Here is an 18294-nt window from a genome sequence, read left to right on the forward strand (position 1 = left end):
CACACACACACAAGTTATTTTCAATTAAACTTTTGATTATCAAACTAATCATGAAAATAACATAAAAGTATTTTTTTGAGAGAAAAAAAAATAATGATTATGTACAAAAAGTATATCGAGATTAAAGAATCAAATTAATCTCTAGATTAACTAAATACCTTTTGATAATACTCAGACAAATCTCCCTTTGGAGGTGTGTTGGTGGCTTTCTGGGCAATTTCTAAACGCTGTTTGGCGAGATCTTTGGCAGATTTTATATTTTCTTTACACTCTTCCAATTTTCGCTGCAATTTCGAAAAAATAAAGAAATGAACAAACAAGATCTAAAATAGATTTTGAAATTCTAATAAAATTGCATTAATGAGAAAATGAAAATATAATTTGAAATAATATATTAATGTATTTACTCGGAGATATTTAACCTGTTGCCTGTCCAAAGCATTTTCATAATTTTGGCCTCAAGGGCCATGCCTGTTTTCAGACTTTCAGCGAACCCTTATTTCATACATCCTGAGCTTTCTCTTCATAAGTCCCAAGTTACTTTGGTGATTAATATAAAAATTGGGAATGTGTATCCTACAAGGTCTGATCAATAAATATCTGGACTGTTGCCATAGTAACGAAGCTGAAACACACAGAGTGAAGCTGCTTGGCAACAACTGACCTTGAACTCTGCTGTGCATGCACACTAAGTTTGAATGTTCAAGCTCACTTCTGCTGCTTGCAGCAGTGCTTGGAAGGAACATGTGTAACATGTGATTGTTGCATTGACCATGACAGAGAAAGCTGTCATGGTGACACCTGCTCAGAAGCCTATGCAAAATTGCAGAAAGTGTATGGAGAGTGGTGTATGAGCTGCGCACAAGTGTGCAAGTGGTTCATATGTTTCCAAGATGTCTGAAAAAATGTTAATATTGATCAATGTTCTGGGAGACCTGCAACCAGCAAAACTGAGAAAAATATGCAAGCTGTTCTGTTGATCGAGTCAACTGGAATCCTAGTCATCGTAACAGACACAGTGCCAGTTCTTAAGTAAATGATGAAATGAAACTAACAGATAAAGAAGCACAATGACCGTGAATTCAAAGTACAGGACTTCTGACCAAATTGTCCTTAAGTTCAGACCTTATGACATCTGTTGAATTGTGCCACTGAGCTAGTTGTACAATTCTATTTGTTCCAGTTTGACAAAAGAATAAGCTAACAATTGCTCTAACAAAAACCAAATTCCTGCTAACATTAGAAATTTGTACATCAAACAGTTTGACACAGGAATAAAAACAAAAAGCTACTTACCTCCATCTTTTGAAGATTATGTGTTGTTTCACGAACAGACTCTTCTATGGAAATTTTTTTCTGTGTAATATTGCAATACTCAAGGCTTAAATGAACTTTGTTTTTACTCATATCAAAACATTTCTGAAATAAAAAAGACAAAGTTTGTCTGAGCCCGGTTTAGTCTATCAGATGTGTAACCTTAAATTATGAGAAATACTAAGCACAAGTAATTTCTTTCTTTCAAGAATATAAAGCCATATCAGACAACCAGAGCCTGGTGCAGCTCTCCAGTTTGGCAGTTCTGGTCAAACTGTCCAACTCATGCCAGTATGAACAACAGACGTTACACACGTACACACGCATGTACACACATACACACGCTAAACATACTTACTTCGAAATTCAGTAATAAATCTTTCAGTAGTTTGATTTTTTTCCAACTAATTTCACGCACTATTACTTGGGTTTTATTTTCCTCTTCGACAAGGTCGATGGCTTCCATCTCATATGACTTGATTCTAATAAAGAAAAAAAATAAATAAATAGAATCTAAAGAAAAAAGGCTCCCATCCACATGTCTTCATGATGAAATGACAAAGGGTGTAAAAGACAGCTTCTCTGTAAAGTTACAAGCTCAACCATATGGTTCCAGGTTCAGTCCCACTGTGTGGCACCTTAGGCAAGTGTCTTCCACTATAGGTTTGGGCAAGCCAAAGCTGTATGAGTGGATTTGGTAGATAGAAAATGAAAGAAGCTTGTAGTGTGTGTGTGCGTGTGTGTTTGTTCCACACCATTGCTTGACAACCAGTGTTGGTGTGTTTAGGATAGAAATAAGTCCCAAGCTTAAAAAACAAAAGTACTGAGGGTTGATTTGTGCAACTAAAATTCTTCAAGGCAATGCTCCAGTATGACCGTAATCTAACAAAACAAGTTAAAAGGGAAAAAAAAGGAAAAAATTCCTTTTAATATCTGGTGGGGGGGGGGGTTGCATGCTGGTGCTGGTGCTGGATTGGACAAGACTGCAAGATACCTGAATAAAGATCAGGATCCTGTTCCAGATCACCAAATGCAAGACAGTCCTTCTTCCAAATATCCCCTCTGCAGGTTCCCTTCCTTTATTCCAACCAAAATTCTACCCCCATTCAACCCAGTTCTATTATGATAGTCACACAAAATTCTGTAGACATCGTTATCATCTTTCAGTTTTCTTTTGCTATTCTGGCATGAATAGGACAAATGTCATTAAGGCATCCAGTCAACAGCCAAGATATCCTTCCTCTTGTCAATAATTACTTTCAGTTACTTGTTTCAGTTATTTGACTGCAGCCATGATGGAGCACCGCATTGGAGGATTTTAGTTGAACAATTGGGTCCCAGGATTTATTCTTTGTAAGCCTAGTACTTATTCTACTGGTTTCTTTTCCTCAACCGCTAAGTTATGGGAACATAAACACACCAGCACCAGTTGTCAAGCAGTGATGGGGGGACAAACACAGACACACACACAGATATTGTATTTCGGTCGCACGCGCTAGTTTTATAGGCCTGGCAGACGAAGCGAGGGGGATCGAGAGAGACAGAGTAAAGCAGAGGGAGGGTTATGCTAACACGAGGGAGAATAGAGAGATAGTTTTGGGGATTTCTGTCGCATAGACACAGTAAATATTGAATCGTATAAATAGAATTTTGAGAAATAAGGGTTTTCGGCCAGCTACATCATAAATCACAGCCGCTGCTACCCACATAACTTCATATCCTGCTGGTATTTCTTCCACCATAATTTTTGCAGTTCTGCGACCCAAGTATGTGGGTAACAGCATTACCTTGTCGTTCTTTAGTATCTCTGTTGACACCTCCTTGGCTACGTCGGCTGTTTGGAACTGCGCTTCGACAGTCGTGCTTTGTGTTCCACGGCCAACATAGCATACCTTATTCCATATTGGTGCCAAGCATCTCTTCACCACTTCATTCTTGGCTGCCATTATTCGCTTTTCCTTCAGGTTGTAAATCTTATATACCACGGTTCCAGCATTAATTGCTTGTACTGTTTCAGGAAGTGGCAACAGTTTAGTGTCGCTGCCACTTTTTTCAATTAAATTTCGAAACTTGAACAGTTGTTCCATTTTCACTTCTGAGTCATGTTACCGCTCAATGCGGCCAAAGAACTTGGCTTTTCCTGTGTTTCCTTATTATTACTTATTATTGCAATTTCTGGGTTTTTTCCCTTCATCAGCACAGAATAATTGTTCAGTTAGAGGTGGTGCTGCCAAATTCCTGTTGCTGAATATCTCACGTTGTGAGATTTAAAAATAGTAATTTTCTACAATATTACTGTTTGTCACTTTCCTAATTAACGAAGAAACATCATTTTGTAATAATTACACAAACAAACGAAATGTTCAGGAAAGATTGTTAACTTACTTGTTTTTATTAGAACTTATTTCTGATATCAGTCGTCTTTTAATATCTTTCTGCTGCATGAGTAATTTCTGTGAAAAAAAAACATAAATTTTTTCCTTTAATAATTAGTAATTATATTTGTCAGTAATTAAATAAAAACTTTCCATAACTGGCCACAAATTCTGAACCTCCAGCATTTACAAAATAATTCAATGTTTAAACACTAAATATTTAATCAACAACAAAACCAGATTTTTGTCATAAAACCTAAAATGGAATTCTTTATTTTTTACTTGTTTCAGTCATTAGACTGCAGCCATGCTGGGGCACTACCTTGAAAAATATTTAGTTGAATGAACTGACCCTAATACTGGTGCTTATTCTATCAGTCTCTTTTCCCAGACTGATAAGTTACGGGGACATAAACAAACCGACACCATATGTCAAGCAACGTAGTGGAAGACACTTGCCGAAGGTTCCACACAGTGGGACTGAACCCAGAACCATGTGGTTGGGAAGCAAGCTTCTTACTATGAGAGTCACACCTGCACCTGTACGAGCAAGCTTGTAATACATTTTCGTTTTTAGTAATTTGATTAGATTGAATAAAATTTCAAACTGTCCCACATCTTCTAGATAACGAAGAAGCACACATTTACTGCTGTTGTTTCTGTTAATTGATATCGTCGTGGCAATAATTAACTAAACAGCAGATGCAGGGGTTATATCCAGATTCTAATAAAATAAAAATCAGTGGGATGTAGTGACACTAGCTAATTGAGCTAAGAAGCATCGGATGTGATGTGCAAGAGGGACATTTGCGTTGGTATGGTCATGTACTGCGGATGGACAAGGAGAGCTGTGTGAAGAAGTGCCACTCCCACAGTGGAAGGAATCTGGAGGGAGAGGGAGACCCAAGAAGACATGGGATGAGGTGGTGAAGCCATGACCATCGAACATCGGGCCTCACAGAGGCAATGACAAAAGACCAAGACCTCTGGAGGCATGCTGTGACTGAGAAGACCCGGCAAATAAAGTGAGTTCACAGCTGTAACCTACACTAGTGACGCATAACCAGCCAACTCAAAAGTACCTTAGATCGTAGGGTGACATGCCGTGCTTGAGGAGACCTATTGAGTCAAGTACATCAACATCAACATCAAAATCAAACCAAATGGAAATTGTTGTTGTGATCCCCGTGCCAGTAGTACGTAAAAAGCACCATCTGAATGTGGCCAATGCCAGTACCACTTTGACTGGCTTCCGTGCCGGTGGCACGTAAAAAGCACTAACCGATCGTGGTCGATGCCAGCTCTTTTGGCCCCTGTGCCAGTGGCACGTAAAAAGCACCCACTATACTCTCGAAGTGGTTGGCATTAGGAAGGGCATCCAGCTGTAGAAATCTGATCTGCCAGATCAGATTGGGGCTTGGTGCAGCCTCCTGGCTTCCCAGACCCCAATCAAACTGTCCAACCCATGCCAGCATGGAAAACAGACGTTAAACGATGATGATGACGTTGTGGTTTATAAAATGAAGGGGAAATGAAAGCTAAAATCATTAACTAAATTAATCAAATATTTACTATTTAATTGTTCAGATTTTATTAAAGAGAATATATGTTCTGTAATAAAGATGCAAAGTTAAAATTCAAACGATTTACAACAACTCTCTCTTACTTACACAAGACACATATATGAAGAGCACAACTGAAACACAATGCCCTTTCCACAGCCAACCATCATTGGATTTTGAACTCAAGATAAGAGCTAAGAGACTACTAATGTTACTAAGTGGAGGTTGATCAGTCAGTAGGTTGGTGTTTTTGTTGGCTTCCAAAATAGAAGCTGAAGATTTTATTAACTAAAATGAAATTTAATAATTGATGTGAAAAGCAGTTTAAACATTTCATGTTTTCCGTTACAATTCAGTGTCCATTGAAGGGAAACCATTTTAATAAACCAATATAATGTAATGTTTTCATAGTGAAATACCATTCCCACTGCAAATGGTTAAATGATGAAGGAAAGGAGGAATCTGTCGTCAGTTAAACAGGGTTGTGTACCATAAACAGTTTACATAATATCAGATATCGAATGAATTAACAGTGATTACAAAAGAAAATGGTAAGGAATCATACTTTTTGTTTCCTCAGTTCATTTATAGTATTTTCTTGTTGATCACATTCTTGTTGCAATCGTCGAGTTTCTTCTTCTTTTACACTTTTTAGATGTTGTGTTTTCTGAAAAAGAAAATTTATTCTTTTTAATAAATTAAATTTTCACAATCATTGTTATATAAATGTATATGAAAGTGAAAAAGACAATTTCAGAGCCAAATATCGGATGAAGGAATACCTGTATTTCTTCCTGGAGCCTTTTCTCTTTGATGGTATCAGAGGAATTTTTCAATAAATATGCATCTCTGTAACAGAATAAAATTTTGATATGATTTAATCATGAAATTTCAAAGCTTCCAAATTGCATCAAAAAAAGAAACATCAAAATAATTTTTTTTTCTCATTTAACATCCACTTTTCCAAGTTTGCAATGGAATTTTTTGAGGTAGATTTTTACAGCCAGATGGTTGGTGTTAGGAAGGGCATCCATGCCATAAAAACCATGCCGAAGCAGACACTGAAGCCTGGTGCAGTCTTCTGCCTAGCCAGCTCCTGTCAAAAACCGTCCAACCCATGCCAGCATGGAAAGCAGACATTAAATGTGTGTGTGTGTTTATATATATATATATATATAGGCTGTATGGGAAGAAGTTTGCTTCCCAACTACATGGTTCCAGGTTCAGTCCCACAGAAAGGCACCTTTGTCTTCTACTATAGTCTGAGGCCGACCAAAGCCTTATAAGTGAATTTGGTAGATGGAAACTGAAAGAAGCCTGTCGTATGTGGGTATGTGTGTTTATTGTGTCTGCATTTGTCCCCACCACCACTTGATAACCCATGTTGGTGTGTTTACATCCCTGTAACTTAGCGATTCAGCAAAAGAGACCAGGCTTAGAAAAGACAAAAGTACTGGGGTTGATTCATTTGACTAAAATTCTTCAGAGTAGAGCTCCTGCGTGGCTGCAATCAGATGACTGAAACAAGTAAAAGATAAAAGATATATATCTCGATGGTAAAGATTATTTGTCAACATAATGTGGCAGTCCTATACAAGGGTGATGTTACTCATTTTTTTTAGCCCCGGGAAAACATCTTTTCCAGCTGGCTACCAACACACAGTTTGTACCCGTATAGTAGATGTGTCTACTGTATGGGCACAAACTTGTAAGCAACTGGAAAAGATGTTTTCCTGCGGATAAAAAAACAGTAACATCGTCCTTCTATAGATAAGACTGCCACATTATGTTGGCAAATAAACTTTACTATTCAGTACTGTTACTGCATATCTCTTGCTCAGAGATTTAAAACAAGTTATACATAGATGTAATGTGCATATTCATAAGATAACAAAGAAGGAGAAAAGGAATCCAATAATTTCTATGGAATATATTAAGAATTAAGTGACAAGAAAATGCACAAACCGTAGCGTATAATTCCGTGTACTTTTTTGGCCAGAATATGTCGAAGTTTTAATGGAATACTGAAAAATGAAAATATATAAATGAATAAATAAATAAATAAATAAATAAAGGTAGAAACTGAAGAGAAAAAAAAGAAAAGTTCAAAGCAAAAAAGTAAAAAAACATGACAAATTACCTGATTATTGGCAGTGAAAAAGACATTTAAGGTTGGATTTTCATTTATAATTTGGTCGACTTTTGATTTGCTGTCTTCATTTCCAACAGGAATCATATGAACTTTATATTGCATGCAGAGAAATTTCATCACAGCTTCAGGACAATCGAATAAGTCTTTCAAAAAACACCGGAACCCATATTTTCTATTCCAAAACATTATATGATGCACATAAATTTAAAGGGATATTTAATCTCAAACACATTTTCCAAAACAATTTTTTTATTTTCTCACATAAAGAAATGCAACTTAATGGTAAATATAATTATGGACACACAGACACACACACATACATGGAGTGGGGTTGCTTAAAACGTCTGCTTCCTGACCACATGATTTTAGTTCCAGTTCCACTGCACAGTACTTTTGGAAAGGGTCTCCAACAACAGCCCCAGGCCAATCAAGTCTTGTTAGTGGATTTGGCAGAAAGAGACTGAAAGAAGCCCGTTGTGTGTGTGTGTGCGTATATATATATATCATTATTTAACGTCCGTTTTCTGTGCTAGCATGGGTTGAATAGTTTGACAGCCAGATCTGGTTTTGTTTCTATGGCTAGATGCTCTTCCTAATGTACAAAGTGTACTGGGTGCTTTTTACAGGGCACCTGTGTGTGTGTGTGTGTGTGTGTGTATATATATATATATATATATATATATATATGAGCAGTCTCAGGTATAACCAGCCGAAACTGCAAAGATAATCTGGAACTCGACTGACAAAAGAAAACTCCGAATAACCCATCCTTGTTTTTTCTTGTCCCTTTTTTGTATGATCTGTCTGGATGTTTTGCGTTCTTGTCCCATTTTTTGCATTCTTTTATATATATATATAGTAAATCCGAAAAAAACAAAGAACAAACACAAGAAAAAAACACAACACAAGGACATGGTACATGCAAAGTATTAGCAGATGCTCAGGGAAGGAAAGAAACATGGTTTTACATTTCAAGCAGCCGCTCTTCTTCAGAAACAGGAGACAGAGCAAAGTCCAAGAGAAAAGGAAGACAGAGGGGAAAAATCACCAACAATTCAAGGGTGCATGGCCTAGTGGTTAGGGCATTGTATTCATAGTTGCGAGATTGTGGTTTCAATTCATAGACAGGGTGGTGCATTGTGTTCTTAAGCAAAACACTTCATCTCATGTCGCTCTATGATCACTTCAACATTTGACACATGGCACACCTATGCACCTGTTCAGATGTTGATTTGATGGAGAAAGTGAGTTAATGTGTGGTATGAACATTTGATCACTATAAACAAATCATTTGTGCAGGTCGTTTAACAAAAACTGAACGTCTTCAATGGGAGAGTCCACCCATGCCAACCACTCTTGGAGTGGTTGGCGTTACAAAGGGCATCCAGCTGTAGAAACATTGCCAGCTCAGACTAGAGCCTGGTGCAACCACTGGCTTTTCAGACCTCAGTCAAACCGGACAACTAATGCCAACAGGGAAAACGGACGTTAAACGATAATGATGATGATGATTATATATATATGGTAAATGAAAGATGTTTCAACACATCTAGCATCAATCCCTCATTCTTGGGAGACTTAAACAACTGGTTCAGGAGCATCCAACGGGGTAGATGTGTCTCTTCAGGTGGTAAATAGATAGAACTTGTTAAAATAACAGTTCTGCAATATACCTTGTCATTTCATAGAAAGAAAAATAGCAAAACAAAGCATATATCTTCATTGGTCGACTTTTGGTCAGTAAAATCTGAGTAAGGGACAACATTCTCTGTTTCAAAATTAGTCGAAGAATTTTCTGTTAGAAGAGGAAATATAAAAGCATTAATACTTGAGATTATGAATTGGAATTCTTGGTCTGAAGTAGGAGATATCTTGTGATGGGCATTTTACACAATTTATCTTCAGTTTTTGCTCGTCTCTAATTTTGGAAAGCAGCAAATCCATATCATCAGCATTTTCACAGACGAATGAGCGTAAATCATTAAATGAAACAAAACTTTCGATAAACTTGGCATCAGATGGATTCTTCATGTTAATCTAAAAGAAAAGATTTTACAAATGAATAGTGTGACGATTGTTGTTATAATGGTTTAATCCAGTTATGTTACAGTAGGATTCGGGTTAATCATCAACACCATCTAACGTCTATTGTCCATGCTGGCATGGGTTGGACAGTTTGACTAGGCCTGGCAAGCTGGAAGGCTGCACCAGATTCCAGTCTGATTTGGCATGGTTTCTATGGCTGGACACCCTTCCTAACACCAAACATTCCGAGAATGTAATGGGTGCTTTCATATGCCATTTGTGTGACATCCGTAACTGCTATGACTGCGATTTTACTTAGCTTGATGAGTCTTCTTCTCAAGCACTGGACAATGCCAAAGGTCTTGGTCAATCGCCATTGCCTCCGTGAGGCCCAACACTCAAAAGGTGTCTTTTACATGCCACTAGCACAGGTGCTTATTATGTGACACCAGCATCAGCCATGACTATGATTTCACTTGGCTTGACAGGTCTTCTCAAGCACAGCATATCTCCAAAGGTCTCAGTCACTAGTCATTGCTTCTGTCAGGCCCAACATTCAAAGATCATTCTTCACTACGTTGTCCTATGTCTTCCTGGGTCTACCTCTACCACATGTACCCTCCACAGTTAGAGATTGACACTTCTTTACACAACTGTTCTCATCCATACACATCACATGACCATACCAACGCAGTCATCTCTCTTGCACACCACATCTGATGCCTCTTATGCCTAGCTTTTCTCTCAAGATGCTTATGCTCTGTCAACCATTCACTGACATTGCACTTTGCCTTTCATCCTTTTGGGGGCGATGAAATAAGTACCAGTTAAATACTAGGGTTGATGCAATCAACTTACCTCCCTCCTCCGAAATTGCTGGCCTTGTGCCAAAATTTCAAACTAATATCAGATTCATACTATTTTACCTCATGCCACTAATAACCTGTTCATCTGTTCATCACCTACTTTTTCCATCCTGGTAGGGGTCATATCAGTTTCATGAGTCAGCATTATGCAGCTGGATGCCCTTCCTGTCACTAACCCTTGCTTATTTCCCCTGGGATTTCCCACTCAACAGCCAGACATTTTTAGGCAGATGCAAACAATAACACCATCACCTAAACACTGACATTGTTTCAAGCTAAGCACATAAACAAACAATATCAACACACACAATCATCATCATGATTATTATTATTATTATTATTATTATTATTAAACATCCGTTGCATGGGTTGAATGGTTTGACAAGAGCTGGTATGGTTAAGGGCTGCACCGGGCTCCACTGTCAGCTTTGGCACGGTTTCTAAGGTTAGACGCCCTTAATGAACTCCCTCCCACAAAATTTCAGGCTTTGTGCCTATAAGAGAAAGGGCTACTACTACTACTACTGACCCATCCTTAGATACAAGGATAAGTTAAAGAAATCACTAAAGTCTCTACAGCTTAATTTGAGCTGTTGGGAAAGTCATTGCCGACACCCTAAAATGTGTCATGATACATCCAAACAATCTGAGATGAAGAAACAAGAATGAAAGAATCGATATCTTGCAGTCAACAGACACATTTGACCAATCTCAGGCAAAATCAAAATCATCAATGTCCCCATTGCCCCTTTATAGCAAAATCCATCCCTCGACTCAAATTACATCCAAGCATCCATCGCAGAATAGGTGCAGCTTCTTTTATTCTTTGAATTTCCTGTTTTCTTGCTTCTTTAAATCCTCTCCTTTAAACATCCATACATCAAAATTGACAGGAATCACCATCATTATTGAGCAAGTGAGCCATGTATGCCATCAAAGTGACACTGGAGTAAAGTATACGAAGCCCAGTATACTTATGACTGCCCGTCCGATAAGGGTACACCAGACACATGCAACACAACCATATGTGCATGACATGGTGATCTCATATCAAGATAAACAGCACATGACTTTATGGTGGGACCCAGTTAAAATTTTCTTCAGGTTGAGTAGCCCATCCTGCTCAAAAGGTCCCTGAATAAGGGTTGTTTAAGGATGTTGAACGAAACACCCATGTTTCCAAAGGTGAATTATCCAAACCCCAAAGAATTCCTTTCAACACATGGCTATGATGCTCTCCCACTACTTCTGCTCATGATCAGAGATGCACATATCATCAGCCACTAAGGCACATGCTCAACTGGTTAAGGTCAAACAACTGACAAGCAAATCTGTGGTATTGAGCAGAATATTTGCTGTAGACCATCTTTTACACAGAGACATGTGCATGATAACACTTCCAGTCAGTGAAAACCAGAAGCCATGAGAGCCACTGCCTGGTACTGCATCAGGGCATTTATTATTATCATTATTATTATTATTTAAACAAAGTTTATAAACAAGTTTTTACTTACATTGAGCATTATTGGTTCGTGAACAGCGCCTTTAAAAATGTTAGAATTTTCACGTAACCAGAGAACAGCCATATAAGTATTCTTGTGCTTTTCCCGAAGAGCCTGTAGTCGAATATTGGCAATATCATGGAGACGCTTTAAGTCCTGGATATGGTCTACAAAACAAAACAATGTCAACAAGTGTATCTTTATCTCAAGACAATAAAAAAAAAGGAACTGGAATATTCTTACAATAGACACTAACTTACTATTGATGTACAAGAATAATCATAATTCAATTCAAAATGGTCTGCTTTCCAAAACATTTAGTACTAGCTGTTGGACCCAGCATTGCACATGTTTTCTGTGTCGAAGTTAAGCCCACCTCTGACCTTGTATTGAATAAGCATTTCCTTAGAGACTATTCCATCGATTTTGTTGAAATTTTACATGTAAAAATATGCAAAAGCTGCAGGAAAAATAACATCGTTATGGAAATTTTCATTCAAACGCTCAACTGAGCTCACAAAAATTGATGCCAACTGAGCCTTATTGAGTTTTTGAAAAATTCCAGCCTTATTTGACCTTCAGGGCATGTGATCTACCTATGTGCCAAAAATCATTAAAATTGGTTGGATGGTGTGGGAGGAGTTAGAGTAACTCCAAACACACACACACATATAGACAGACATCATTACACATTTATGTATATAGATTTGGAATTCTATCACCCAGAAATGAATTATGACAAAACAAAGTAAATGGCTTTCTTATGGGTCCAAATATGCCCCAAGCAGATCTGAACTGGAAATAACCTTACATTTATACACATCAATGCCTAGCAGTGCCACTCTGCAATAAAAAACAGCAGACATGGGTAACTGTGTGTGTGTGTTGGTGAAGGTGAGTGGCTTAGTGGCAAGGGTATCCAGCTCACAGCCATAACAAGAGTTTGATTCCTGGTTGCATCCTTGAGCAAGACACTTTATTTCAAGTTGCTCCAGTCCACTCAGCTGGCAAAAATGAGATGAACCTGTATTTCAAAGGTCCAGCCTTGTCACATTCTGTGTCACGCTGAATCTCCTTGAGATCTACATTAAGTGTATGCGTGTCTGTGGAGTGCTCATCCACTTGCAGGGTAACTTCATGAGCAGGTGACTGTTCCATTGATCGGATCAACTGGAAACCTCATCATCACAGCCAACAGAGTACCAGTATGTGTGCGTGTGTGTGTGTGTGTGTGTGTGTGTGTGTGTATCCAAGCACAACTGAATGCGTAACAGATAGTAAATAAGAAAACGGTGAGCTGACAGAATCATTAACACAATGAAGCAGCGAGCTGGCACAAACGTTAGCATGCCAGGCTAAATGCTTAGCGGTATTTCGTCTGTTTTTACGTTCTTAGTTCAAATTCTGCCGAGGTTAACTTTGCCTTTCATCCTTTCAGGGTCGATAAATTAAGTACCAGTTGCATACTGGGGTCAATCTAATCGACTGAGCCCCCTCCCCAAAAATTTCGGGCCTTGTGCCTAGAGTAGAAAAGAATCATTAACACAACGGAGAAAATGGTTAGCAACATTTCTTTCTGTTTTACGCTCTGAATTCAAATTCCGCTTACGGTCGACTTTGCTTTTCATCCTTTTCAGATCGATAAAATAAGTGCAAGCTGAGCACTGGGGTTGATGTGATCAGTTATCTCCCCACTCCACCCCTCCACATCAAAAATTTCAGGCCTTGTGCCTGTAGTAAAAAGAATAAGTAATAAGATGGGTTTTCCTTTGGTTTCTTATATCAGGTAGATTACATGAGAAAAACATTTCGGGGGAAAATCTGCCTTGATAACTAGAAACAAGTAACCATAGCAACAAAGTAAATTCTTAAAAAAAAAATCACCTCTCATAGAAATATCCAAAGATTTGATTTCATCGTGAATTGAAGATTTGTGCGAATGAAGTTTGGTAAGCTGTAAACTGACTTGCTGGATTTTCACATTTATTTGCTCAATAGCAGGCTACAGAAATAAAATATACAAATTAATTATTTTATTAAAAAAAAAAATCAATTATATTTTAGCAATGATTTAAAATTAATTGTAATGAACCAATTTGTTTGTATACACAAACACCATATATTTTGTCTATTATATCTTTCTAAGCATACATCATCATCATCATTTTAACATCCTCCTTTCTATTCTTGCATGGGTCAGACAGATTATTGTGGCAGGTTTTCTACAGCTGGACACCCTTCCTGTCACCAACCTTTACCTGTTTTCAACCAAGGTGATATTTCTCCCCCAGGGCCAGACAGTTTCTAGCAGAATATTGGGAATGAATGATACTGCTTGTATGACAATGAAACTCACCTACAACTATCACACGCACTGAACAAAGAAGAAGAAGAAGAAGAAGAAGAAGAAGAAGAAGAAGAAGAAGAAGAAGAAGAAGAAGAAGAAGAAGAAGAATTTAATAAATAACTTTGCCATTATTAAGATGAAGTTTGGAACACAAATGAACATGAAATTTAAACCAAATATTTTAATTTAGATCTCTTTAAAAAAGAGAAATTTGTATAACAGAACCAGGGTGGTTTGGGGTAGGTTAGTATCAAAAGGGTTAAATTGGTTCCACTATTTTACTGGCAAGAAATTGGTTAGCATGGACATAATTGTTTGGAAAACTAATGGGCAAAGCAAGTAAAATGCTTTAAAGATTGGCACTTCAACGTTATGTCTTTTAATGGCGGCTAAACAGTGATGACTTTGTAAATGTGAAAGTATTCAAAAAAAGAATTAGAAAAAAGGTAAATAAAAAAAAAAGTAACCTGATTGTCATCATTAGTTGGTATGGAGGCCAGGCGGTTTTCAAGTGTTCCAACTTGTCGTTTTAACTCTCGAACACTGTAACACAATAAAAGGTGAAAAGAGATATGGTAGAGGAAGGAAGGATACCAGGAACTTTGAACGAAACTGAAAGCAAACAGGTTGGGCACAAGGCCAGCAATTTCAGGGAAGCAACTAAGTCAATTACATCCTAAAAATCTTGCTGCAAAATCTGTTGTCTCACTGGCTTCCAAGAGATTCCTTTACTATGAAACTCTACCAGACAACAGGTAAAAGATCTCACTGGTCAGGGATTCCTTACCACAAAACAATAGCTTCCCTGATGAGGAGATTGGGTGTAAAAAGAGTCAAGTGCTAATATATACATAACTGCTACATGTTGATGAAAGACATGGAGGTAACATGAAGCAAAGGAAGCCTGACAAACACATAAAAACATCCCAACAATAGTGAAGCCCAAAGACAATCCCTCTTTCTCTAAGTACATAGTCCTTGATAATCACAGTATAATTATTAACTAAGTTGGTGTATGATATGGAAAGATGACGCAGGTGGATGAAAGGACAGGTACCATAAGTGGAGCAGGAGGACAAAGGGTCCAAGTTTGGCATGGCAATGAGGAAAACAAAAAGTCACATAAGTTGCAGTCACTTCTGAAGAAAGGGTTAAAGGTGTTTGGCAAATAAATAAGGGAAGACAGAAGTGTCACCGAGGAAAGGAGGGAATGTGGAATAGAAAGCAATGAGTAAGGAAGCAGTTGATGACGGATCGAGTACAGGACAGGGGCATTGAAGTGTAATCAGTGGCAACCGTGTTAGATGAGACTTATCTTTAGTGATCAAGATAACCTCGTTATAGGAACAAGCAGTTTAACTGATGTGTCTGGATGTCAAAACTGAGGAATGTATGTATTCACGACCTTAAACATGAACCCTCACTTGTTTGGTTCTCTTTCTTTTTCACACATAATTCAATCCTTTACTTCACCTCCCATCACCCACACTTTCCACCCCATCCCCAACACTGCACACACACACACAAATATGTCTAATGCAGGTTATATTGCACCACACCACCTTCCTCCAGACTTGCCACACTAAGTTCTTTTATTCTTCACTTCATGACTTTCTGTTCTTGCTCTGGTTATAACTTCTATTGAGAATCTGTAGAGATAATCTTAACAAGTAATGTAGTAGCACTGCTAACACAGCAGAACACAGTACTGACTTATAAAATCGTTTAATATACTTTGTAAGTATATTATGGTTGCATAACAAAATACAGAGTTGTTACAATTAATTAACATGTTCATACCAGCTGCCAGGAATGTGTTTAATATGTAAAATTGGTCTATCCAACTGTGTTGCACCACTATATTTAGTGGCTGTTTAAGCAATATATTCACAAATGATCAATGGGTAGGATAGGTACTGATGAAGGAACAAGAATTCTTGAAATCTGCATATACACCCATTGCTATATTTTCATCTTCAATTGTATTCTTTTATTTTGTTTCGGTCATTTGACTGCGGCCATGCTGGAGCACCGTCTTTAGTCGAACAATTTGATCCCAGGACTTATTCTTTGTAAGCCTAGTACTTATTCTATTGATCTCTTTTGCTGAGCCGCTAAGTTACAGGGACGTAAACACACCAGCATCGGTTGTCAAGCGATGATGGGAAACAAACACAGACACACAAACATATATAGATACGACGGGCTTCTCTCAGTTTCCATCTACCAAATCCACTCACAAGGCTTTAGTCAGCTCGAGGCTATAGTAGAAGACACTTGCCTAAGGTGCCACGCAGTGGGACTGAACTCAGGACCATGTGGTTAGTAAGCAAGCTAATTACCACACAGCCGCTCCTGTGCCCATGTTGCTTAGATTAGACGAATTCAGATATGAAACATTGTAATGTCTCAGCGCTGGCAAGAATTTCTATAGCAAATCTGTAGAAATAACCTTAAAAAACAGAAGAAATTAAACCTACCTTTTTCTGTTTTGTTCTTCTTCTTGTTTTTTGTACTTTAAATCATCGAGAACTTCTGTAGCCTTTTACAAGGAAAAACAATAAAATTGACATTAAAAAAAAACAAAAAAAAACAATAATTCTTCAATGATAGATTTCAAAACATTTAATAAAGAACTCGAATAAAAGACCTTGATCATGAGAGAAAAAAGAGAAATTTAGATATTTTACTAATCTAGTTGTATTGTCATCATCATCATCGGTTTTGATGTGCACTGTTCCATGCTCACATAGATCAGATGGAACTTGAGGAGGCAGATTTTTCTACAGCCAGATGCCTTTCCTGCTTCCAAGGCAAGATAACATTTCCTTACGGTCAGATAAGTCTTCATGGAAGACTGGAAAAGACAGACACTGCTTGTATGACAGTGACACTCATTTACAACTATCACACAGTGTCGCCTGACTGGCACTAATGTCGGTGGCACGAAAAAAGCACCATTTGAGCATGGTCATTGCCAGTGCTGCCTGACTGGCTCCTGTGCTAGTGGCACGTAAAAAACACCCACTACACTCTCGGAGTGGTGCAGCCTCCTGGCTTCCCAGACCCCAATCAAACCATCCAACCCATGCCAGCATGGAAAAGGGACATTAAACGATGATGATGATAAAATATTTGTCTAAGGTGCTAGGCTCAAGTTCTGATCCACGAATGAGGGATGGGTGCATATCTCACTTCTGACAAGCATTTTTTTAGGTACATGTCTGTGTGGTAAGAAGTTTGCTTTCCAATCATATGGCTCCAGGTTCAGTCCCACTACATGGCACCTTTAGCAAGTGCCTTCTAAGATAGCCTTGGGCCAACCAAAACCTCATGAGTGGATTTGGTAAATGGAAACTGAAAGAAGCCTGTAGTATATGTATATATTTATATATACAACAGGTTTGTGTATGTTTATCCAGTGTTGGTGTGTTTATGTACCTGTAACTTAGCAGTTTGGCAAAAGGTGCTGATAAAGAAAGTACCAGGCTTTAAAAACATAAAAGTACTGGGGTTGATTCATTCAACTAAAATTCCTCAAGGCAGTGCCCCAGCATGGCCAGAGTCTAATGACTGCAACAAGTAAAAGATTAAAAAAAGATATAAATACTCCACACGCACACACACGCAATGGCCATTTTTGCACTCTCCTGCCTTCAAAAATCTTATTCTTTATCTTTCTCCAAATTCCAGTCAATTAATTTTCAGCCATGTAAGGACCCATATGCTTTTCTCTGGACTATCTGCGCCTTCCTCCTTTTCCTCTTCTCTGGACCTTTACCCCTATCCAACCAGGAGCCATGCATGAAACCTCAATTCCACTCCTACTTTTCCATTTAAAATACTTTCACTGAGCCTCAATCTAATATATTCATTGACTTTTGTTCTTTGTTCCAGTTTTTTGACGTTCGATTTGCCTATATATACAGTGTCATCATCATCATCATCATCATCATCATTTAACGTCCGTTGTCCATGCTGTCATGGGTTGGACGGTTTGACCAGGGCTGGTAAGCTGGAAGGCTGCACCAGGCTCCAGTCTGATTTGGCATGGTTTTCTACAGCTGGATGCCCTTTCTAACATCAACCACTCCAAGAGTGTAATGGGTGCTTTTACGTGCCACCAGCACGGGTGCCAATTTGCATGACAC

General features: G+C 38.2%; 1 protein-coding gene across 1 annotated transcript in view; it reads right to left on the minus strand.

Moving 5' to 3' along the window:
* Positions 1 to 18294, minus strand: part of LOC106878398 (structural maintenance of chromosomes protein 5) — a 36928-nt gene that overhangs the window by 8027 nt on the left and 10607 nt on the right. The window contains exons 8-20 of the mRNA XM_052973994.1: positions 16624 to 16685; positions 14611 to 14686; positions 13681 to 13798; positions 11809 to 11963; positions 9232 to 9440; positions 7392 to 7575; positions 7217 to 7275; positions 6034 to 6100; positions 5817 to 5918; positions 3700 to 3767; positions 1673 to 1796; positions 1297 to 1419; positions 159 to 284 (exon numbers count right to left, since the gene is read on the minus strand). Coding sequence (XP_052829954.1) covers positions 159 to 284; positions 1297 to 1419; positions 1673 to 1796; positions 3700 to 3767; positions 5817 to 5918; positions 6034 to 6100; positions 7217 to 7275; positions 7392 to 7575; positions 9232 to 9440; positions 11809 to 11963; positions 13681 to 13798; positions 14611 to 14686; positions 16624 to 16685 — 1473 coding nt within the window. The remainder of the gene's footprint in view (positions 1 to 158; positions 285 to 1296; positions 1420 to 1672; positions 1797 to 3699; positions 3768 to 5816; positions 5919 to 6033; positions 6101 to 7216; positions 7276 to 7391; positions 7576 to 9231; positions 9441 to 11808; positions 11964 to 13680; positions 13799 to 14610; positions 14687 to 16623; positions 16686 to 18294) is intronic.

The sequence above is a fragment of the Octopus bimaculoides genome, chromosome 17 (genome assembly GCF_001194135.2).
Source record: "Octopus bimaculoides isolate UCB-OBI-ISO-001 chromosome 17, ASM119413v2, whole genome shotgun sequence".
Taxonomy (NCBI): domain Eukaryota; kingdom Metazoa; phylum Mollusca; class Cephalopoda; order Octopoda; family Octopodidae; genus Octopus; species Octopus bimaculoides.